This window comes from Eubalaena glacialis, chromosome 11, assembly GCF_028564815.1.
Source record: "Eubalaena glacialis isolate mEubGla1 chromosome 11, mEubGla1.1.hap2.+ XY, whole genome shotgun sequence".
NCBI lineage: Eukaryota > Metazoa > Chordata > Mammalia > Artiodactyla > Balaenidae > Eubalaena > Eubalaena glacialis.
Window position 1 is genome coordinate 12,503,563 of NC_083726.1, and position 24,640 is coordinate 12,528,202.

At 54.1% G+C, this 24,640-nt stretch overlaps 1 protein-coding gene across 1 annotated transcript; it reads right to left on the minus strand.

Moving 5' to 3' along the window:
• Window positions 1-11,275: 11,275 nt before the first annotated feature.
• Window positions 11,276-22,426, minus strand: RASD2 (RASD family member 2). The gene is made up of 3 exons (XM_061205507.1): window positions 22,033-22,426; window positions 17,280-17,559; window positions 11,276-13,763 (listed from the first exon to the last, which is right to left on the minus strand). Exons 2-3 carry the CDS (start codon window positions 17,548-17,550, stop codon window positions 13,234-13,236), a joined length of 801 nt encoding a protein of 266 aa, XP_061061490.1. The 5' UTR covers window positions 17,551-17,559; window positions 22,033-22,426; the 3' UTR covers window positions 11,276-13,233.
• Between the last annotated feature and the right edge of the window lie 2,214 nt (window positions 22,427-24,640).

Genomic DNA, 24,640 nt, shown 5'->3' on the forward strand with positions numbered 1-24,640 from the left:
TAAGGGGCCCGAGGCTGCTGGAACGCAGACCTTCTCCATCCCTCTGACAACCCGCAGCTCCAAAGATGGGGGTGCAATTTGAGGGCCTGGCTTGGGAAAGGGAGGTGGGTGGCACTGGGGAGACCCAGAGCCAAAGGCTGGGGGGAGAAGCTGTGAGAAGATGACATCATCCCTGTCCCAGCCAGGGGCCTGGGGTATAGTGAAAGGGGCGCAAAACTCAACCTCATTTTACCTTTAAAAAAACGTGGGAGAGCGTAAGGCCTTTCTAGTAAAGGCGTAATTGGGGGCCAGCTGTGTCACCAAGGAGCTTGTTAGAAAGACTCTCAGGGCTGCCCCAGGCCTACTGACTCAGAGTCTGCATTTTAACAAGTTCCCCAGGCGATTCGTATGCACATTCAAATGTGAGAAGCCTCGTAGTAATGACCTTGGGATGAAAGCTACAACACTTGCGTTCTTTGTACGTGACCCTGGGGACATTCCTCTACCTGTTATACGGAGATACCCGAATCTTCAAACGTCAGAGCTGGAAGGACCAGAGATGGGGAGCGAACTGCTCAAGTACACACAGCAAAAGAGTGGCGGAGCTCCTAGAAGCAAGAGCAAGGCTTCTAGTCCAGTGTATTTCCCTCAGCTGTGTGACCTCCTTGCAGGGGGGCAGGGGCACTGGGGTGCTGCAGATATAACAAATACCCTGAGATGCCTCTAAGTTCTTCTTTTGATATGTCATTTTGTTCCAGCAGATTCGTTGCTAGAAATCGCATCTCCTATCAGTAAAACTTGGGGATTTGGTTCCAGTCCCGTGTCTTTGTGATCTAAAAAAATAACAAAGATATCGAAACAAAAGTTGGTGCCAAGGAAAAGAAGTCATCTGAACTAGAAGGAGAAGAATGATGCGTCTACCTTCTCCTCCTCCTCCGCCTCCTCACTTGTTCTTGGCAGAGTGCTGGGCAAGCCTGTGCCTGCTGTGTCTGTGCGTGCATTCATGTGTGTGCATGTGTTACGGGCGTGCAAGAGTGTGCCTTGCATACATGCATGCTGTGTCTGCATACATGCATGTGTGTGCGTAAGGGGGCATCCATGCAGGCAGGTTGTGTGGACGCATGCATGCGAGCATTAGTATGTCTCTGTGTGTGTGAGCGTGCGTGGTTGGAATGCATGTGTGTGCCTGTGTGTGTATGGTGTGTATTTGTATGTGTGCATATATGTGTGGTGGGAGACGTGTGCATGCCAAGGTGCCACGATCCTAAACATGTGTTCCTGTGTGAGTGTGAATACAAGTGTCTGAGTGTGCAAACATGCTTGTGAGCCGGTGCGTGCAAGCATGTGCTATATGTGCTGTGTGCGCATGTGTGTTCATGTGTATATGTGTGAACCTGTATGCCTGTGTGTGCATGGCGGCACGTGCCCGCATGTTCATGCGTGTGTGTGCATGTGTGTTAGGTGGTGTGGAACATTAGGGGATTTAAAGGCTGCATTGGGGAGGGGGAGGGGAATCAGAAAGCCCAAGATGTCCTTGACATTCAAGGGTTTAGCATGCAATTTGGTGTCATTTCAAGTGATCCAAAGGTCCATGGCTTGCAATGGTTTTTTTAAAATTTTTAACAGTTTATATTTTTGATGGGGCAAAAGAAAGTCAGCAGGGAACTGAGCTAATGAGTGAGCCTAGCCCTGGCCACCTGGTGATAAACACTGTTCCTTTCAGGAAAATGGTCTCCAAAGAATTCCAATTGCTAGTGCTAATCATAGAAGGAAGGATGAAGACGTCTGAAACATGATTGGCTCTTAGTCTGAAAAAAATGGAAGCAGGGAGTGGATTAAAGAGAGGAGAGGGGAACTCAGCCCTGGCTTAGATCTGCGGCTCCAAATGAACCCACAATAGGATGCTCTCAGTGGAAACCAGGAGAAGTGATTCCCCACCCGGCTCTAGGGAGCCGCTGAGCCGGCTCCAGGAACAGCTCAACTGAACGAGGACTCAAGGCAGGCTGATGAGTGATGGAACGCACGTTAATAACTGCAGAAATGGCTCCAGTCCTGACTTTACAGGACTAAACGTCCAAGACAGCAGTTTCACATTCCCACGACACTTTGCTCCTTTTTAGAAGGACAGTTTATGCTGGAGACAGTATTTCCCAGTGTGGAATTCTTAAAGATCTCTTGTCTTATTTCTTGTGCATGTCAAGGGCCCACAGTAATTATAAGCATCAAAAAAAAAAAAAAAAAAAATTCAGGGAGGGAGTTGGGTGGAGTCAAACTTATAAATGCATGAAAATTATTAGTAATAATATTTTAATGGCTCATCTATATCGAGGGCTGATGATATGGCAGGTGCTGAGCTAAGAACTTTGATATTAAATATAATTACACTTATATTAAGTAGAATAATATGATTCTCCACCTCCAGGAAGTTCTTCCCTGTAAAATTCTATAAATCCTTAAGAGGCAGCTATAATTGTTACCTCCTTTGAGAAAACTTTCCTTCTGTCATCAGCAATTACTTCCCTGAATTGCGGTACACCCCCTTCCCTGTGTGTCCTTCCCACCCCCCAAGATTCCCTGAGAGCCTTATTCATCTGCCCCCAGCTCCTAGGGCTGGTCTGGGGATACAGGGAGCTCTGTGTTTGTGGAGTGAATATTCATTGTCAAATGGGCTTTTTCATTTTAGTTGTCTCTGTGAATTCCACGCCCCAGGCTCCTGGACTGCAGCCATCCTCTCTGCTTGTTACTCATTTTGGATAAAATTGATTCGGGCTTTTCTTCTTGAGGTTTAATTTCTTATGAAAACGTTAGAGAGCTGAGAATGTTCTCTCTTGGGGACCAGCCTCCATCCCCATCAGGTAGCACATCAGGATGCTGATTGTTCTGGAAGGCAAGAAAAGGCTTTCAGGCAGCTCACTCCATCCATCGCGGGCTCGGCTCCCCTCCCTGCCCTCTCCTCCGCGGTCATCCTCTCTCTTGATTGAAGCCACTGCCTCCGCCTGTGTCCTGGATCCCCGCCCTCCCCATGTCTCCAGAGACCCCTCTCCAGCAATCAACCCTTCCTCCTCTTCTGTGCTGTCATCCTCCTTCTCTTCTGGATCTTTCTCAAGAGCATTTCAACAAGTTCCAGCCTCTCCATCTTCAAAAATGGTAATAATACTAACAACGGTCCCTCTGGAACCCCTTGTCTCCTTCTAGTTTCTCTTCCATTTTCCAGCCATGCTTATTAAACAATTTAAAAGAAAGAGAAAAAGTTACCCTCGCTATTGGCTCACCACCCCCTCCATTCACACGCCGTCTGTCCTTTAGTTGAGCTTCTTCCAGTGTCTTGTGGATGCCCTTCAGCCCCTTCGTGGCAGCTTTGACACTGGCGCCCATCTATCCCTTTTCGAACCTTCCTGGTCCCCGGCTGCCATGGCCCACACTCTGGTTTTCCACATACCTCTCCTCTCTCCCTCTGCCTTCCTTCACTCTCTGTCTTTTCCTAAACCCTGGTGTTCCTCTGGGTCCTCTTTTTACTGCCTGGCCTGTCTAGTCCACACTCTCCCAAGGCTGGCATGACCCTCAGGTCCACCACTCAAGGCCGGACTTCTCTCCTAAGATTCAGACCCTCCCCTCCAGGTTCCTGCTGGTCCCTTGCAGTTGAAGTTCCCACGGGTGCCTCAAACTCCACACGACTCAAACTCAACCCATCCTATCCGTCCTGTGCCCATGCTCATGGCCTTCCAACCTGCACCCTGTCCTGATGGCGTCCCCACTTTGGAGACTAGCACCACTTACCATCCAGCTGCCCAAATGCCAATCCTAAGACCCGCCTTCGGCTCTCCACCCAATGCAACACCCCACAACTGGCTTGGGAGCCCACGTCTTCAGTTCTACCACCTCGAATCCACCCTCTCTTCACCATCCCCTCTCACGCCCCTCCAACACATTCCCTGAAGCCAGAGTGGGCTTCCAAATGTGTAGCTGATCAGGCCTCTCTCTTCATTCCTCCATTGGCTCCTGATATATTTATTGAAGACCTACTGTGTGCCAGGCACTGTGTTACTCTGGGAGGACCTGTGCATTAGTCTCGTGTAGTTCCCACTCTAGCGGAAGAGACGTACAATAAACATATGCATTATAAAGAGTCAAGCGATGATCAATGTTATCAGGAAAGATGAAGCAGAAAAAGAGGGCGAACAGTGATGGATTAGGAGGGGATCTTAGGGCAAGAAGTCAGGAGAAGCTTCTCTGAGCAGAGATAATGAATGAAGGGACCAAGTGAGCCAGTGGGATTGTAGAGGAAGCACATTCCAGGCGGAGATAACTGCAAGTGCAAAGATCCTGTGGCAGCCTGGCGGGCATTTAGGGTGTTTCAAGGAATAGTGGGTCTGGGACTTTCCTGGTGGTCCAGTGGTTAAGACTCCATGCTCCCAATGCAGGGGGCCCGGGTTCGATCCCTGGTCAGGGAACTAGATCCCGCATCCTGCAACTAAAGATCCTGCATGCCACAACGAAGACCTGGTGCCCCCAAATGAATAAATAAATATCCTTTTAAAAAAAGGAACAGTGGGTTTTGCCCTCTGTGCCCCAGCCACATCGAGCTCTACTCCCTTGCACACTCCCTCATCCTCCTGGTTAGCTTTCATTAATCCATTAGATTCAACTCCAGCATCATCTCCCCCAGAGAGGCCAGTCCAGAACCTTACCCAGGCAGGGATGGGGCATCCACAGCCCCTAACGTAGCACATGACAGACTACATTGCAATCACTGCTATGAGCTGTTTGCTCGTTCTCTGTAGAGCAAGGACCACGTGTGATTCATTTCTGTGCCCTGAGACCCGGACAGTGAAGAGGGGTTAGGTGAATGTTTTAAATATGTATTGCTGCTAACAAACCCCTCCAACTTTACTGGCATAAAATCACAACTACTTACTTCTGCTGTCAGATCCTGTGGTCAGGAATTTGGACAGACCATGGCGGGAATGGCTTCTCTCTGCTCCGTTATGTCCGGAAGACTGGGATGGCTGGGGCGGGAGCCACCTGAAGCCTCCTGTCTGCACATGTCTGGCCTTCGGACTGGGCTCAGCTGGAACTGTGTCTAGAACGTCCCCACACAGCCTCTCCACATGGATCGGGCTTCTCACTGCACAGCAGCTGGGTTCTGAAAGGGAGCATCCTGAGAGCAAGAGAAGGTTCCAGGAAAACCAGGCAGAGCCGCGTGGCCTTTTCTGAGCTGGCCTTAGAAGCCACAGAGCATCACTCCAGCATACGCCATTGGTGGAAGAGTCAGAAGCTCATCCAGATGAAGAGGAGGGGACATAGACCCTACCTCTTGGAGAGAGGTATGTCAAAGAATTTGGGGGCCATGTCTTAAAATCCTACAGTGAACACATGTCAAATGATTGATGTTTGCACCCCTTTTACAAATCGCCAAGTGCTTTTATGTACACCTTTTTGTGTGGTCCTCCTTGAGATTCAGGGATGAAGGAACAGAGGTGCAGAGGAGTGATGTGTCCAAGGTTGGTTCATAGAAGGCACACAGCCAGAGCTGATGCTGTAGGGAGCACATTGGGAGTGTGCCCACCCCAGGTGGGCCTGCAGCGAGTCTCAGAGAGGATAGGTGTGGTGGATTGTCATGTTCGTCGTCCTTCTCGCCTTCCCTGTGTTAGAACATATATGCAAGTCCTTTGCCATGTGACCCCCTGGAGTGGACAGAGTATTTCCCCACCCCATGGGTTGTGGGCTGGCTGTATGACTTGCTTTGGCCAATGAAGTATGGGAGAAGTGAGAGTGTGTCAGCTCCGGGCCGAGGTCTCAGGAGACATCTCACGATTCCATCCTTTTGTATTCCAATGATTCATCATAGAAGTGCATACCCTGGGTAGCTGCGGGCTCTTCAGCCTGGGCGGGGTGGTCCTAGAACAAACATGTGGAACAGACCAGAACCTACCTGGTAGTCTGGAGCCAGGGTGAGGTGAGGGTGGAAATTGCCTTGTGTGCAAAAATTTGAGGAGATGCCAATAATAACTCAGGGCTCAAGCTAAATAATATTTAATGTAATATTTTAAAAAATAAAAAGTAATGCAAAAAGTCCACTGCTGTAGACTGAATATCTGTGTCCCCCCAGCCCCAAAATTCATATGTTAAAACCCAAACTCCAGGGCTTCCCTGGTGGTGCAGTGGTTAAGAATCCGCCTGCCAATGCAGGGGACACGGGTTCGATCCCTGGTCCGGGAAGATCCCACATGCCGCAGAGCAACAAAGCTCGTGCGCCACAACTACTGAGCCTGTGCTCTAGAGCCCGTGAGCCACAACTACTGAAGCCTGCGCACCTAGAGCCCATGCTCTGCAACAAGAGAAGCCACTGCAATGAGAAGCCGGTGCACCGCAACGAAGAGTAGCCCCCGCTCGCCGCAACTAGAGAAAGCCTGCGCACAGCAATGAAGACCCAACACAGCCAAAAATAAAAACAAATAAATAAATTAATTTAAAAAACAGGAAATTAACACTGATATATTAAAAAAAAAAAAAACCTAACCTCCAATGTGCTGGTATTTGGAGGTGGGGTTTTGGGGAGTTAGTTAGGTCATAAGGGTGGAGCCCATATGAATAGGATTAGTGCTCTTATAGAAGAGACCCTAGAGAGCTCCCTTGCCCCTTCTGCTATGCTACGACACAGTGAAAAGATGGCCATCTATGTAAAAGTAAGCAGACCCTCACCAGACATTGAAGCTGCTGGTGCCTTCATCCTGGACTTTGTAGCCTACACCACTGTGAAAAAATATATGTTTGTTGTTTATAAGCCAGTTTCTGTTATCAATATGTAATTTGTTTATAAGCCAATTTATGATGTAATATGGGCATGCTGTTAAGACCCAGTTTATGGTACTTTTGTTATAGCAGCCTAAATGGAATAAGACATCACAATGAACAAAATATCAAAATTTTAAATTAAAACGGGATCAGTATTGAAGTCAAGACCAGCAATGTCCAGCCTAAACCACTCAGACTGCGATTGACCTGGAGTCTGGTAAGCATAAGAAGAAATGTTTGTTGTGAACCACTGAATTTGGGGGTAGTTTGTTACACAGCATTACTGCAGTGAAAGCTGACCAATACAAAAGTAATTTGCTTAAGGACACTCAACTTGAAAATAGCAGAGCTGAGATTTGGATGTGAAAGTCTCAGACCAGAGTCTATGTTATTAACTATTAAAATGCTCTGCCTCTCTTGTTGCGACACACATTAAGGTGTGCGCCCAGGATACCTGGGCTGGTTCAATCCTTGCACTGGGCTCTGACTCAATTTTCTGTTCAGTGTTCCGTTTCCTGGATGAGATTGGAGCCCCTCCCTGAGTGTCATTCCCCTGCCCCCTTTTACCTGGTGGATGACCCTGGCCCTCTCCCCTTCTCTTTGGTTGAGACCCAGCAAGATTGACCTCAGATTCTAAAGCAAGATGCCAAACCAAAGGCAACATTTTCAACGTAGGTGGCCAAGAACCAGCTACTTGATGCTCATACTTCTCACCTACGTCAAAGATATGAGTCAGTAGTAAGAGGATTTCTTGGGAAAGAGAATTTTTGGAGAGCACTGTGGTGTTCTTGTAAGAGTGTCTGCCCTCGTCTCAAGCCTCAAGTGCTTGACGCACGTCCCTGTAGCCGAGGGCTCTGTGGACCACTGTCCTTGCCTGATAAATCTAGCGGGTGATAGACCATCTGGGTTAGATGCTAAAGACACTTAACTGAACTCAGATCAACTTATACTCAAGCTAATTGAGGCAAGTGATGTGAGTTTCATGTGGAGCAGATGTGGGATAACCGTGAGAGAACGCTGGTGTGGGGATGCCTTCAGCCCTGTCCAAGAGAGCATCCTGGAAAGACAAGAGGCCTCAGCACAGGGAATCCACAGATGCCGGAACATTCCTAGGGGCTGCAGAAGGACTAAGCTGGCACTCCAAACAGAGATGCACAGAGCTGCATCAGGACACCCACAGGTGAAAGATCCCCAGTGACGGCAGGATGGTTTCTGAAAAATCTACAAAATTGCCCCTGAGATTTTAGTACCATCATTAAACATCTCCCAAGCTCTGAGCATGACACAGTCTTACCGCAATACCACAGTGCCCCGCAAGTACGAACGTCCCTGTCCCACTGACCTCCTCTCCCCCCACCTCCTCCCTGACCCACCTCCCAAGAACGGAGGAGAGAGAAACTGGAATTAGCTAAAAGGGAAGATGGAGAGTGCAAAAAGAGAACATGCCCACCCTTCTCTTCCCCAAATTCTAGCTTTTTGTGCACAGCAGAACTCAGCTGGGGGAAGGTCTTTCCTTTGAATGAAGACAGAAATGTCAGTCATCACATGACCAGAGATTTCTAACTGAGGCTGTATTGCCATCCGAAGTGCCTCTGGTATAGATGAGAAAAGTCATGGGACAGTCCCAGTTCTCATGGAGGGACGGGGAAAGCAAAACCCAGAGCCACTTGAAAGAAACAGTGGGAGGTCAGAGCTGCTTTCTGATCGCGTCTACTGAGTGGAGCTTGTTGGAAGTCAGGTTGAATGTGAGTCCTGAGGTCCAGACCTGCTGCTCGAGGGTGGCTTCATGGGGACAGTTAGCTGGCCAGCCAGTCACTCCTCCTCTTCTTCCACGAGTCACCATTGGGTACGGGGCCACCTAGCAGGGAACTGTGTTTCCCAGCCCTTCTCATAGGTAGGTTTGGTCACATGACTGAGTCTTGCCAGTGGAAAGTGAGCAGAAGGGATGTGTTCAGGGCCCTGAAAACAGCAGATGTGCAGTGTCTGCACTCTCTTCCCTTCACTTTCTGGCTGAACCTGAATGTGCCAGTGGCTTTGACCTTGCAGATGTCACACGGTCCTAGAGATAGAGGAGCCTGAGACCTGGATGCCTGAATGACCAGGTGGAGCAGAGCCATACTCTGGCCTAGCACACTCACCTTGGGCTTCTTCATGAGAGAGAAGTCAAGTTCTCCTCCGGCTACAGTGGCTGTGCCCTTGGCTATGAGTGGCAGGGCATCTCACTCCCTGTGAATGACACTTGCCCAAGTTCTCTGAACCATGTTCAGACATCACACCCCAAACTGCTGGCTTCTCCCTCCAGAGAGCAGCTCCTAGCTGGCTCAGTTATGAAAGCTCTGGGGAGAAAACATGCTTTGTAATCAGTGGTGAATTCTAGCCCAGCTCTGCCACTTACCAGCTGTACAATCTGGGGCATGTGCATTTACCTCTCTGAGCCTCAGTTCCGTCATATGGGGATTCATAATCCTTCCTCATAGCTTTGCCTCGAGGATGCAACAAGAGGCTGCAGGAACAGGCCGAGCCCAGCAGAGCCCCAGTTGGCCTCCCATCAGCCCCCACCAAGCCTGGATGCAGGCTGAAGTTTTTCTTTGGAATAAGTGACAGGTTCAGGGAGGCGGAACAGAACAAGTACTTAGAGTTCATAGCTCAGAATTCTCTGAAATCAGATTCCCACCGCTCCCTTCCTAGGTTGGGAATTAAGCTGGCTGTCCTGGGCTTATCTCTGAATGGTCTCCCCATGAGGGGAATTTTCCTACAATATTATTCCACCCTCCATGCCAGGGCTATTTGTCAGGGGCGTCTCCCTCCTCTGCCCCAGGTTTCTGCTTGTTAACCCCATTCCAGGGCGAATCTGTGGGATGCACGGAGTGGGGCTGGGGCCGGGGCTGGAGCAAACGTGTTCTGTTTAGTAACGATCAGAATGTTGTGGGTTATGTAGTAGGAATATTAATTCCTTTTCGCAGAGAACATAGGGCTGTAAGGGGCTGTTCGTGTGCTGTCTGGTCCAGCTGTCCTCCTCCCCACCTCCCACTTAGAGATGAAGAAACTGAAGCCTGGGAGAAGACAGGACTTGCTCACGGTCCCATGAGGATGGAGGGCGTGGCAGAGGTGCCCTGGCTCCGATGCACCGTGGAAGGCTTGCATGGAAGGTGCGCCCAGCTACCTCTCCGTTTAGCCCTTCTTAGGGTGCAGTTCTGACCTGCAATGCAGAAGGGAATGTTCACCTCCACATCTCACATTTACAGAAACCAGGACTGGGAGAGCATCAGGGTGACTTGTCTCCCACTTTGACCTTCTCTGGCTGGCATGGGCAAAGGATGGGAGGGAAGCTGGGCTCCCAGGTAGGCAGAGGTCGGGAGCTCTCCCAGGCTCACCTGGTTTTCCTCCACTGTAGCCGGGCTCACCTTGCTTTGTGAATGTCCACACAGGTGTCTCTCCCTCTGGATCATGAGCCCTTGGCAGGCAGGGACCTTGTCCTCCTTCTCTCTGAACCTCCCTGCTCAGTGGTATTTGCTGACTGATCAAAAGCACAGACCTGTCTCCATCTCCCAGATGCAAAATCCTTTCCTCACTCACACGGAGCTCAGACGGCCTCTGGTTTCAAGTCCCCGACCTGCCCCTTCACCAGCTGTGCCTTCTTGGACAAGATATTGAGCTCTCTGAGCTTAATTCCCCACCACAAGAAGGGGTGAACACAAGGAGCATGTTTCTTATGGGGCTGGAAGATATGAAGATGGAGCGAAAGGAGGGGTGTCAATCACGCAGCAGGTGTGTGGCTGATTCCCTTCCCTTCCCTCCGCCGAGGGAGAACCTCGGTCCAAGGCGCCATGTTCGGGCTTACATGGGGATAAGACCTTCTCCCCCCACCTCCACCTGCCATTCCCCTCCCATGTCCTGTCTCATTTCACACAAGGGCACACTGTGCTTGTCCAGTGTTTACCATCCAGAAAGTTGTATGTTGTATCAACCATACATAGACATGGGCCGTGTCCTGATCTCAAGGGTTGACAGTCCAAGCGAGGAGGCTGCCCATTGCTGACATTCAGGGCGGGGTAACACTTTATGGCGAGGTGGTCAGCACCGTCCCTGGTCTCTACCCACCAGGTGCTAATAGCATGCCGCCCCCCTCCCCAGTTTTGACAATCCAAACTGTTTCTAGATCTTGCCAAATGTTCTCTGGGTGGTTCTGGAAGCCACCCAGAACTTGGTCATATGGTGACCCCAAAGGGCTAATGGTCCACGGGGAGGCCTCTCCTGTCTGACCTGGCCACTCCTCCAGAGGGCCCAGGAGGGCCAGGGGTTTTATTCCCCCCTATTTGGGGGTTTTATTCTCCCCCCGCCGCCCTCCACGTACTTAACCTTGAAGGCTGACTCAGTGCTGACACGCAGGGTAAGGGCACCAGGCAGGTGCAATCTGGGGAGGGAAAGGCCAGCTTTGGTTGGAGGAAGAGCCACACCTCTTCTTGGAAATACAGAAAATACACATGGTCAAGGACACAGCTTAGAAACAAACCCACTTTAATTGAGAGTGTACACAGAGATATGGGGAAGCAGGGGTGTGACTGAGTGAGACCAGGCCACACACCTGCCCTGGCCAAGGTACCCGGTCTGCTTAGAGGGTTCAAGCTGGGGCCAGGTGTGGGCACAGAAGCAGGGTCAGAGTGGCTGCCTTGAGCAGCAGGGGCCAAGGTGGGGTAGGGGGTGTGCAGAGCTGAGGCCAGGGCACGTTTATGTCTGTGTGTTCATGTGTATGTACATGGATATACGTGGGCACAATGTACACAGAATCTACAGGAGCCCTCAAAGGCCGATTTAGGGACAGGGTCAGGGAGACAACACCTCAAATCCCTGAAGGCCCCAGGGGCTGAGGCAGCATCAGGAGAGGGGCACACCATGGTGCATGCTGAATGCCAGACCTAACCCTGCTTCTGCCACTCATAGGCTTGCTGTGTGACCTGGAGCAAGTTACTTACCCTCTCTGGGCCTCAGATTCACTAGATGACCACTAAGGTTCCTTGTGGCCCTGAACTTCAATAGTTTCAAGGAGGTTTAAAATATAAAATGTATTTTGTAAGAGCTGATGACAAGAGCCTTTGGTCCGCGGGTTCAAATCCCACCACGCCTGGTACCCAGCACAACCCAATCACAGGCACCAGGAAAAGGCCCACTGGGAGCTCTTCCTACCTGCCTCTCCCGGGCTCAGCTCTGGCTCCCAGCTGCTCTTCCACGCCTGCCAACAGCTGCGTGTACAGAGGCAGTAGGGCAGCAGGGGTGGGCAGCGGCCAGGCGGGGGGGTGGGAAAGAGGCCAGAGCCGGGGAGGCTTGGCCTTGGGGGCGTAAAGTGCATTGCTCACCCTCTTTGTTTCCTAGCACACGGTGGACCCAGCACCCAGCAGGCACTCAATAAATGCTTGAGGAACCAGCACAGTAGAGGACAGCCTGATTCCAGGTGGAGCTGCGTTCTGAACTAGCCGGGAGGCGGAGCTGGGGCATGTCACTTTGCCCTCTGAGTCTCAGCCACCCGCTCTGGGAAATAGAGGCAAGAGGAGAAGCTGCCCCCACAGGCCTGCCCCGCCTGTGTGAGTGTGAACGGTGAAGCTTGGTAGAGGGCAGCGTCCAGCTGCAGACAGGCCACAGAAACCCCATCTGGAATGGGGGACGAAGGTGTCCCCAGTGGAGGCAGTGGATCTACACTGGGGGGGCCTTGCCAACGAGGGGTCACTAGGCTTTCACAGTACAGCAATTTCCATTCCTACTGGGAACACGACATAAGAGCTGCAACAACAAAGCACAACCAGCAGACGAGAGGAACCTGGGAGAAGAGGCTGAGGAAGGCGGTCCAAGAGATGGACATGGGCCAGGCGATGTAGCCACGCCTCCTTCGAACACACAGACACCCCTGGCTCAATGTCGGGGGCAGCTGAGGGCCAAGTTGGGGGGCAGGGGATAGAACCAGCTGAGCCAGAGGGTAAGCGTTTCAGGATGGGGTGGGAGGAGACTCCCAGCTGCCTCCTAAACCAAGCTGGGTCTTCCACCAGGAGAGCGGAGCCCTCTCCCAGCTGGCTCTGGGTATTATTTTCATCTGGGATGTTCCAGGAGTCTCCATCGGATGCAGGGGTCCTGGCCCCTCTGGCCCCTCAAGCAAGCTCTGACTTGGGTCCTGGCATAAGTTCAGATGTCACCCAACCTTGCCTCTTGTCCTGCAGGGATTCCCCTCCCAACCCACGGAGAAGCTGAAACCAAGAGGGAGCGGCGGAAGGGAGGAATCAGAGGGAAGTAGTTGAAGGCAGGAGACTGCACAGAGGCTGGAGGCTGGGGTCCTCCAGTGTGGCGCCAAAGGTCTTGGAACGTGACTGCTGTTGGGGTCTCATGGCGGGGGATGCGGGCAGCAGGCACCCGGGGCCACGCCCCACCCCACCGTAAGGCACCGCCCAAGCCCCACCCCAGCGTCCCGCCTGCTCACTGGATGGTGCATTTGTCCCGCTCGCGGGCCTGGCCCTCCCGGAGGACCTTGGCCTTGATGTATTTGAGGTCACTGTTGACGCTGGGGCGGCGGGCAAAGGGCGAGACCATGCCGTAGGCGTCCATGTCCTTGACTCGGCGCATGCAGAAGGGCCTGGGGTGGAAGGCGTCCCCGTACTGCACGGAGATCTTGCGGTGCAGCGCGGGGCTCATCTCGTGCGGCAGCTTGGCCATGCTGAAGAGCACGTAGAACATCTCGTCCACGTTGGTGTTCTTCTTGGCCGACACCTCGAAGTAGGCACAGTTCCCGTCGCCCGACACCAGCAGCTCGGCCTCGGTGGTGGGCACCTGGCGGCACAGCTCGCCATGGTCATTCTTGTTGCCGCAGATGACCATGGGCAGCTCCGCCACTTCCTTGGTCTTGTTCTTCAGGCAGGACTTGACCTCCAGGATCTGCTTCTGGAGGCGCTTGACCTCGTCGAAGGATTCCCGATTATCCAGACTGAACACCAGGATGAAAACGTCGCCTGTGGGGAGAGGAACCCCAGGCGGTGAGTTCACAGGCGCCTCCTGACCGCACCACGCGCCCTCGCCCCTCCCCGCTCCCTGACTTGACCTTCACAGCGACTCTAGTGGGGAACTGCTATTATTCCCCCCCATTTTCCAGAGCTGAAGACTGAGGCCCAGAAGGTTAAATCCCTTGTCACAGAGCTAATACGTGGCACAGCCTGGTTCAAACACAATCAATCAGCCCTACATTTCCCGGCAGGGCTGGAGACAGGGTGAGTGATTTGTGAGCTTGTGTGGACTGTGTTAGAACAATAAGAAATACAGTTTCCACAAGAGCAGGGGTCTTGCTGTTCAGCGCACATCCCCAGGGTCTGGAATAGCCCCCGATGCATAGTTGGAACCCAGAGTGTTGGCATCAGGCAGGCCTAGGTTTACCTCTTGCCCCCTCCACTCACTGGCCACACGGCCTTCAGCGGGTCATACCACCTCTCTAAACCTCAGTTTCCCCATCTGTCCCATGCAGGATGCTTTTGAAGGTTTGATGAGATAATGAATGGAGAGTGACGTGCTCAGTGATCTCGGGTCTCAAAAGGATAATGAGAACAAGCACCTGCGAGAGTCACATGGGTTCCCCCTTGACTCCTCACGGAACATCTGTGAGGGAGATTTCATTACTTTCATGTGATAGGTGAGCCAACTGGGGCTCAGAAAGGGTGAGCAACCAGCCCAAGATCACACAGCTCAGGTGTGGCTAGGCCGAGATGTGGACCCGATTCTGTCCTCACCTGGCTGGTCCTGGCACACACAGGTGTCCTCTGATTCTTGAATAAATCACGGATGAACAAGTGAACACTAGCTTCCGAGGCCCACGCTACCCCTGCTACAACTTGCTGCATCCCTCAGCGCAGGTCTTTGAAACAGGGATGATGGGGAGGTGGCAGGGGAGGCAGGGAGGGTGAGAGAGGGCTGGTGCCTCCACCCCAATTTCCACATCTCACTACAGTGATCACAATCTCACACTCACTTTGACTTAAACTCTTGAGAACCTGTGCGGAGATGTTAAGATCCCTGTTTTATAAGAAACCGAGGCTCAAAGGTGCCTGGGGCTGGCCCAAGTTCTCGAGAGGAGAATCAAGTGATGCCAGCTTCTGGTAGCACTGCTGCCTCCTTCCTCTGGACCCCCGGGGCATGCCATTTGTCCCCCCAGAATAGCACACGCCACATTCAAGACCACGTTCCAGCCAATGACGCTCTCTGGAGCAGAGGGAGATGTCGTCACGGCGCACAGTGGGTGTTCATAAAGCTGGTCCTGTGGACGGGGTGGGACGGGATGGAGGACGGTGTGGACTGTTTAGAAAGGCACTTGTAAGGCAGCGCCAGCCTGGCAACCGTTTCTGCTTAGGCTGCCAAACCCATCCCGTTAAGGCTAATCCCGGGCCCCTGAGGGCTCTGCAGCCTTGACATATTCAGATGGAAGGCTATGATGCCAAGCTTCAGAGACGCCTGGCTGGCAGCTGGAAGGAGAGCTGGCGGCAGAATTAATGGCTTTCAGAATTTGCTGTGTACCAGCACCAGGTTGGAAAATGAGGCACGGGCTGGTGAGTGAAAAAAGCGGGCAGCAGGCAGATGTGCTTGGAATGATATGTGCACGTAAAAATGAGACGAAAATACTCTCTGTTATGGGGACACAAATGTGAATGTCAAAGTGTTCATGGGGGGTCTGGAAGACTGATGGGGTGGCTACCTCGGGGGAGGGGGCAGGAGCCTGCGGTTGGGGGCATGGGGCAAGGGGGCTTTTTAGCCTTATCTGTATGTTTAGAGGAGGGTGTGTTTGTGTGTTATTTGTGTAATTAAAAATTAACTTTGGAAATACGCATGTGGTCCCTCTCCACATCTACTCTCTCCCTCTGTTAGCCTTATTTCTGTTGGTGGGCACCCAGTCCCCTCCCCACGGCCAGGAGAGCAGACATCCTTGCAATCTCCATCAAGTCCTGGAAATGCCCCCCACGCGATTTCCTGCAGTCCTCGCAGCCACCCTGGGAGGAAGCAAGGTTATGCCCATTGTGCAGCTGGGAAGACTGAGATCCAGACTTATGGTCACACATCTAAGCCGTCAAGTGGTAGAGCCAGGACTGGAATCCAGGTCAGCCCAGGCTCCTTCTGCCCACACACTCCCTCTCCAAAACGTGGCGTGGGACAGTCTGAGTGTGATCTGGGTCAGATGGTCAGCGAGGACAGCCGGAAGAGGAAGCCGTCTATCCAGGGCACTCAGGGAGGAGTCTTGACCGGGCCGTGGGGAGAGGGGTGGGCATGGCTAGGGTTTCTTGGTGTAGAAGTATCTCGATTTGTGGGGTTGTTTTAGTGATGGCTGGGGGGTTACTTGCTCATTCCTTCCCTTCATCGCCGCCCAGCAATGGCAGGTGCAGGGTTTAGGAAATGGGCCTGCATACCCCATCGCAGGCATACTGCAAATGTAGGTTTAAGACCCATAATTCTTGAGCACTTACCTTCCAATCAACAAGCACTTTTCCTATATTAACTCATTTGAATTCTCACAAAGACCTTTGGAATGGGTGCTAATGTGATGCCAACTTACAGATGAGAAAACTGAGGCACAAAGAGAGAAAGTCACTCGCTCAGAGGGACAAAACCAGGAAGCAGTGGAACCAGGATTCGGACCCAGGCAGACCAGTTTCTGGACCTGTCCTCTTAGCTACCACACAAAACTGCTTGAGTGATGAAAATCATGGCCCAGTCTCACATCTCTACCTGCCCCCTTAGTCCCCCACAATCTCCTCCCTCCCCACCACTCCCAGCCGGGCCAAGAGGCTATAGGATAGCCCAGTGGTAAAGCATGAGAGCCAGACTGTCATTTACCAGCTGTGTTATCACCTGGAGTAACTCAACCTCTCTGGGCCTCAGTTTCTCCACTTGTAAAATGGAGGCAAATACCTGTCTCCTAGGTTAGTTGTGAGGATTAAATAAATACATGCCAAGCTCTAGAAACAGGCCCAGGCACACAGCTCTTGGTAAGCGTTAGCTATTGCCATGGCCGTTACTGTGATTATTACCGAGTTCCCAGAATCCGCAGGTCCCCACCAGCCTCTCTGGCTGATCACTGCCTGGGTCCTGCCCCTGCCTCTCTGAGAGGTGGAAAAGCCCTGCAGTGTTAATAGATCAGAGCCCAATGGACTGACCCCGGGCCCTGGAGCTCTGCTGGGTCACCCCGACAGAAGGAAGGCAGCAGCCCCTCTGTTCTCTGGGGAAGTAAAGCCCCAGTGCAGAGTCTATCAGTTCCTGATCTGGAAGGCAGCGCCAGCAGCCATGAGCAATCGACCCAGAGTCAGACAGAATGGAACTGGGGACCTGGCTCCATCCTTTGCTCGGGAAGCAGCAACACCTCTCTGACCCTCACAGTGCTAAGGGGGCTCGTCGTGAGCTTCATCTCAGATAGGCAAGTGCCTTGCAAACTGTAAAGTACCGAGCACACACGCTCACATACTCAAGCACCTGTGCCCACCCCTGGCACCCACCTGTGAGGATGGAGAGCCTGCGCATGGCAGGGAAGGGGTGGTTGCCGGACGTGTCCAGGATGTCCAGCTGGTACATGTCGCCGCGGATGTTGTAGACCTTCCGGTGGAAGTCCTCGATGGTGGGCGTGTACTGGTCCTCGAAGCGGCCGTTGAGGAAGCGAGAGACGATGGAGCTCTTGCCCACCCGCGAGGCGCCCAGCACCACCATGCGGTACGAGTTCTTGGCGGGCACGCTGAGTGTGCAGTTCCCACTGGACAAGGTCTTCATCATGGCTCGGGGCTGCGGCAGAGAGCCGGGAGCTGGCGTCAGGAGGCCCGAGGCCCGGCCTTGCAGCCCTTGCTGGAAGCCTTGGCCTCCCCTGCCGGCCACCTGTCTGGTCTCAGTTTTCTGTCTGTACAATGGGAACACTGGACTGGGGTCTTTCTAAAGGTCTTGGAGTTCTGCCTGCTCGTCCTTCTCTTGTTTCTTTCTTTCCTCCTTCATTCATCCACCCATTCACTCATTCACTCACCCTTGCGTTCATTCACCCCTTATTTATTTGTTTGTTTGTCTGTTTATACAGCACGGGACTGCTGGGGCTTGACTCCTCGCTTTACCACTAACTTGCTACTGCTCTTGGGTAAGGAGCTTAACTTCCCCGGGAGTCACTTTTCTCATCAGAACTTTCTACAGGAGCCTCTTGGGCTTGTGGGAGAGGCCAAAATGGATCCAAGCTCCAAACCCCAATTAAAGATAAGTAACCTCCAGGGGCTCCATCAGGCCCACCCAAGGCCATTCACAGTCCAGCCACCCTCGTTTCCTATCTCAGCAGCTGCCAGAATCCCCCCCGGAACCCCTAGTGAGCTTGCGCTCTGCTGGCACCCACCTCCAGCCCTCAGCTCGTGCTAGCCCCTCCCCCAGAGCACCCTCTTCCCCGCATCAGGGTCTGGCTCAAATGCCACCTCTTCTCTGAAGGCTCCTCTGCCTCCTGCCAAACCCAGCAGGAAGCCGCCCACCCATCTAGAGAAGACGAGCTACAAATGGGTGCAGGCCTGCTGAAATACAGATCTCCTCTGCCCTCAGCGGGCTGCCACACTGGGTGGTGCAGGTGGGGCACTGCACAAGGCCCCCGGCTGGGTGGGAAAGTGGGAGGCCGTCTTATTTGGAGTTCATCAGCTCAGAGAAGGCACCTTTTCTCAATCTGCACAAAGGGCTGTAGTGCGAACTCTGACTGGTCCCCACCCCGTGATGCCCCAGGTCAGTAGCCTGGAGAGCCTCATTCATTTACCCCCTGGCACTCTCCAACATCATGAATGTCTACATCTGCCGTGATGCTAAGAGACTTCAGGTGGAGACACCTCTTGTGTGTGAGTTTTCTGGCACACGACCTGTTGAGGGCGTTCTCCTTGCCTGACTGAGAACCGCCGTGCAGTAAAGCGGCTCTCAAAAAGACCTTTATGAAAGCTCTGATTGGTAGCATTTGTCAATTTCCATGAATACTCCCAGCATGGCCGATGCCAGGCTACCAAGGTGATCTCAATGAATGAATTGCAAAGGGATGCACACAATAAGCCGGCTCAGCCCACCGCTGACCCAGGCCTGGAGCCATGACAACAATCACCAGTAACCAAGCCCTGCAGTGTGCCAAGCACTGTGCTAAGTATAGAACAATAATAACAGCTGACGTTTATTTCGCAGTTAATATATGCAGAGCGCTCTAAGTGCTGAACGTGTACTAACCTGCTTCATCCCTCAGGAGCCCCGGAAGGTAGATGGTTACCCCAATTTACAGATGAGGAAACTGAAGCACAGAGAAGTTTAGTACCTTGCTCATGGTTACACAGTCAGTAACCAGCCAAGGAGGGATTCGACCCCAGGCAGTCTGACCCCCTGCCATGGAGTACCCTCACCACCTCCCTATGAAGTATGTATTCCCTTCCCTGTTTCACAAATAAGGACCTGATGCTTAAAAGTCTACATGACTGGCCCATTTAGTTAATAAGGAAGCCAGGATGGTGACTCCAAGCCTACGACCTCTACATCCCCTGTGCAATTCATGCCTGAAGCCAACTTCAAATTTATCCCACAGGATTTCAGTGCCATGTACACAGCAGGTGCTCAGTAAATGATCTGTGAATGAATGAAGCAAATGGCTCTACCTTTGGAGCTCATTCAAAGCCTCCTTCTGGGGCCTTCGCCCTCCACCCACACCCTGTCTAGCTGGCCCGGGGGGCTGCAATGAGGAGGGTCTCAGTGCCCTGAGCACACCCCTGGGTGGGCAGCAGGGGAGACAGGGCTGCAAGCCAACAGCACTGAACTTTTTTCAGTCTCCTCCTGGGCTGGGAGAGCCAGGCTGCGTGCACCTTCAACGGAGGCGGGCTGCTGGGGAAAGAGGTCCCACACCAGGATGGCCCCCTCCACAAGTCCCTCTGCAGGGATCTTGGATCTTGGTGGTCACCTCTGTCTACACAGAGAGGGAAGGAGGCCAGTAGCCCCCAGGGACAGTGTATCTTCTGCCCCAGCCTCTAGCCCAGAGCTCCTGGTATAGACGTGCTAACATTGGCGACTGAATGGGCCTGAGGAAGTCAGAGGGAGGAGGCGTGGGGTCAGGAGAGGGCAAAGAAGGAGAAAAAAAAAAAAAATCTGTGGCTTTCCTCTCTGAGAGAAGACTGCGAGTCTTCACATGGCCCCAGCCACGTGGGGCTGTGTGAAACGCCCAGACACCTGGCCGTCAGGTGACAGCACCTCCCACCCCCGCATCTTTCTTCCCTTCTCCTCCCCCAGAGGAGGCACTATGGGCAGCGCTGTAGGCACAGCTTCTCTCGTCCACTGCTGCCTGCTCCCTTCTCTCCATCCTCAGCCAGGCTGACCCTACAGTGAGGAGTTCAAAGGGCCCTTTGAGAATGTAGATTCCCCCCTGGAGGCCCAGAGAGTGGTTAGTGGGGGCCACTAGCAGCACAGGTACCCAAATGCAAGTTCTGTGACTCATCCCAGGGAGGCAGAAGGGCCTGGAGCAGAGATGATGGGGCCATGCTGGGAGAATGGTCAGCACAGCTGGGCAGGCCTCCATCATGCTGGGTGCTTTGCGTGCCTTATTTCAACGACTTCACAACACTCCCGTGGAGAGGGGACCACCATCAACCCACTGGACCAATGGGGACACTGGAGGTCGCAGAGGCTGAGTCACTTGCCCCAGTTCACACAGATGACTAGCCAGGCCAGGATTAGAATCAGGCTGTTGGCTCCAAAATTGGGGCTCTTACCTCTATAAAAACCCACCCCTTGGCCAAAATCAATCTTTTTCAAAACAAAGTCTGACTCACTGAAGCCTCAGCTGGGGTCAGGCGGGGGGAATGACCCCAGAAACCTATCCTAATTCCCTCTCTCTCTTGCTGCAGACAGTTGGGGTCAGGCATCCTGCCCAGTACTCCCCCAAACCTTGTCCAGCCAGCTTCCAGCAAATGCATCTGTGCGTTCACCCCATTGTTCTTCCTCAAGCCCCTCTCCCAGGGCCTGCCTGGAAGATGGAGGGGTCACAGGGGCAAGAACAGCAGGATAAGAGTCTGGCCGCATCCTCCTCCTTGTGGTACCCTGAGCCCTCCCTCCCTCCCTCCCACACACCCCAAGCCTCCTCCATTAGCACACATCCCAGCGTCTCTGGACACACATGCATTCACTGGCCTTCATGCCCACACTGAGGGGAGTCCTGGGGGCTTTGCAAAGTCCTGGGGGCTCAGGGTGGTAGAGAGCAGGCAGACCAGCTCTGCCTGTCACCAGCCCAGCCACCCTGGGCAAATGACTGGGCCTAGTGGGGCTGGTCATCTCTCAAATGGTAGAAACAAACCCACAGTAGCCCTCAGAGCTCAGAGCTCAGTGAGAAGCCAAGAGGCCCACACAGCTCCTAGCACACAGCAAGCAGGTTCCTTTCTTTGTGGCACTTCCTCTTGGCAGTCAAGGGGCTGCCTGGAGCAGTCAGGTGGGGAGGGACTGGAGTGCAGGCAGAGGCCTTGGGGGACCCCATCTTGTCTCTCTGATGCCAGGGGAAGCCTGAATATGGGCTTCTGAGCTGGCTGCCCCTTCCCAGCCCGGCCTCCCACCTCCCATGAGGTCCTGGACAACACCCTTCATCATCCTCCCAGGGCCAGGGGCAAGGGGAGGAGAGAGAGCCCCGCAGAGGTACCTGGGAGCCTTCTGGCCAGCTGATCACAGGAAACCCTTCTTGGGAAGGGGATCGCCCAGGAAACTCACTCCTTGCACCAACTCCCCCCAAAGCTCACGGAACTCTGAACAGGGAAGGCGTTCCTTAATCTTCCCTCCTCAGAGGAGGTCCTCACCAAGGCCACCACCAACTGGCCCCATCCCAGCCCCACCCTCAGCCAGGTTTGCAGGCTGCAGCTGGCTTAGGAAGGGGAGGGGCTGTGTTTGGGGTAGGGAAGTGCCTCTTCCTCTCTGAGCCTCTGTTTCCTTATATTCAAATTGGCTGTTACTCCAGATCTCTTAAATGGAAGGCTTCTAGCACCAAATCTGGCACATAGGAGAAACGCAGTAAGTCTTTCTTTCCTGGAATAAGCACCCAGCCTGACACATAGTAGGTGCTCAACTAATTTCATTTTCTCTAGATAAGTGAAGTTGCCGGATGATCATAATAGGCGCTCAATCAGTTTAACTTTCCCTAGTCCTGTAAAGCTTCACCTAGCTTTCCGCTGACAAGCTTCAAACCTTTCTTCCCGGCTTCCCCGCTTCCCCAGTTCTGTTGGGGTGTCTCCCTCCTACCTGGGAATGGCGGGCCGGGCCTCTGGTGCGGCTCGGAGGGATGCCTGCAAGCGCCTGGAGGTGCGGGGAACCGCCTTGCTCTCCGGCTGCCGAGCCTTCCAGAGTCTTTGGCGGCTCCCGGGTCACTCCGCCGGGCTCCTCCTCTGCGCGGCTCGGGGCGCCGGTCTGGGCGCGGCCGGGCGAGGGGACACGGGGAGCCGGTGCCCCATGAGTGGGTTCCGCGGGTTCGGCGGGGCCCGGGCGCTGGGCGGGCTCCGGCTCGCTGCCGCCGGCCCTGCCCTGCCCGGACCCGGGGGACTCCTGCTGAGCCAGGTGCCCGGAGGCGTGGGGACGTCCGATCCCGGGGTACCTGCCTGGGGCTCCGGGGTTGGGGGAGAGGGCAAAAGGAGCAACTCTGGGTCCTTAGAGACTCCTGGAGGGTCCTTTGGAGGTGACTGTAGGTGCGTGCGTATGTGCGTGTCCCGGGTGGGCGAACCTATCCGACCGCCTATGCCACCTGCTCCGCCCGCCCCAAAGGGGATCGCTCGGGTGGGGGGGTGCCTGCCCGGCTCGGCCGCGGCCTCCTCCTCTGCCCGCAGCTGTGCGGCTCCCCCGGCGCCGAAGGACGGCTCCTTTCTCCCTGCAAGGCGACGCCAGCAGCTGAAGGAGGAGCTGGGCGCTCGGCTCCGCGCGCCTGTGGGAGGGGGCCTTAAACACCGCCCTAAGGTTTCGCAGCTCCAAGTTAGCCTCACACAGGCTCCTCCTCCCACTTCACCCCCTCTGGCCCCCAGAGGAGGTGAACTTTCTGCGGGGCCCTGGCTCTTCCCTCCTTCCCTCTCCTGGAGGCGAACGCCCCTCTTCCTCCCGCAGAGCAAGGTCAATGGTCCCTCCGAAAAGTGATTGGAGCCCAGGCTCCTGATGGCGGTTCCAGCGGCAGAAGCCCAGCTCAGGCCTGGGCGCCCTCCGCCGCCCCTGCGAGCGGTTCTCCGTGGACCCGTCGCGCGGCTAGCACTCGCTCCCTCCGCGGCCTGCAAGCAGCCTGTCCCGCCACCCGGCGCCCGCCTCTGCCTCCCCTAGCCCGCTCACCCGCCTTCGCCCGGCGCCCCGCCCCCGGTACTGCGCTCGGCCAATGACGACGGGCCCCGCTGCCTGGCCCCGCCCCATAGCCCCGCCCGCGGCCGCCCTGGCACCTCAGTCTGGCGCTCCGCGTGCCCGGGCTTGTGGGGCCAGGGCGCTGGTGGGGGCGGCCGGGGGCGCGGGGAGCGGAAGGCGGCGCGGGCCTCGGAGGCTGACGTCTGTGCACGCGCTCACACGCGCACCGCGCCGGCCGCAGGTGACCAGCGAGGGAACCTAGCCCCTCGCGCCCGGTCTGGCGGCAGCCCGCTCGCAAGGCTCCCGCGCCCTCCTCCTTCGCCGAAATTCCCAGGGACTCTCCCGGGCGCCCATTCTGCCCGCCCGAGCCTCTGCCTCCCTGCCGAGGTCTCCGGGCCTGCGGGACCCCGCGGGATGACACATGGGCCGCGCACGTGCGGTCAGGAGGGGCCGCGGAGTCACCTTGGCCTAAGCCCTCCTGAATGGAGGTCTGTGCGGCAAGCTGGTCTGAGGGAGCACCGTAGAGAGAGCCCTGCTGGGGACGTCCTGGGTGCCCTTGGGCAGCACCTCTCTCCCTTCCCTTCTCCTCACCTTGAACCAGGGCAGACATCAGTCATTATTACTTAGTATTTTCCAAGACCCACTCCTCCCCCCTGCCCCAAACACGTTTTTTGAAGAATTGTTATATCACTGCCTTAAATGGGAAACCAGTATCACTTGCCATAAATAGAAGGTAAGAGCAAAAATAAGCACAAGGAAAACAAACCAAGGTTATTAAATTCTAGCAGGAAATTGGCCTGCCAAGGCTTGAGATGTGCCCTCAGTGAAAAAGGGAGGTCGGGGACTTCCCTGGTGGCGCAGCAGTTAAGACTCCACTCTCCCAATGCAGGGGGCCTGGGTTCGATCCCTGGCCGGGGAACTAGATCCCACATGCATGCCGCAACTAAGAGTTCGCATGCCACACCTAAGGAGCCCGCCTGCCACAACTAAGGAGCCAGTGAGCCTCAACTAAGGAGCCTGCCTGCTGCAACCAAGACCCAGCACAACTAAAATAAATAAATAAAAACATCTTCCCAGCAATCAATTTAAAAAAAAAAAGTCATTTAAAAAAAAAAAAGGGAGGTCGGCCAGCTTTGGAGAGGTGTTAAAGACCTTTTAGCTCCCAGCAGAGATTTTCTCCTTCAGTGTTATCAGGAGGCTGAAAAGAGAATGTTCTCACTGTGTGATGTGGTACAGGGACACTGAAGGGATGCAATTCTCTGTCTGTCCAACCATCATTTGGATAAGCCAGGGAACTGTCCCTCACTTGCAGAACCCTGAACATGGGGGATGTCTGCAAGTCTGCCCCCAGACCTATTCTCCCACCTCATGATAGTCAGTGGGATCGGGGGGGGCACCAAGCTGAGGGTCCAGCTCCGTTGGGTGAGAGATTGGTGTTCAGTCTGCCTCTGTGTCTGCTCAAATCTCTGGCCTTGGGCCAGTCATGGAAATTCCCTGGGCCTTGGTTATGTCATCTATAAAATGGGTGTGCTATGCT

What these genes read in the sequence shown, in the direction of transcription:
- RASD2 (XM_061205507.1), bottom strand. Translation starts at nt 17,550, where the DNA reads ATGATGAAGACCTTGTCCAGTGGGAACTGCACACTCAGCGTGCCCGCC. An exon ending in CAGGCTCTCCATCCTCACAG is followed by an intron (nt 13,764 to 17,279) that starts GTGGGTGCCAGG and finishes CTCTCCCCACAG; the next exon opens with GCGACGTTTTCATCCTGGTG.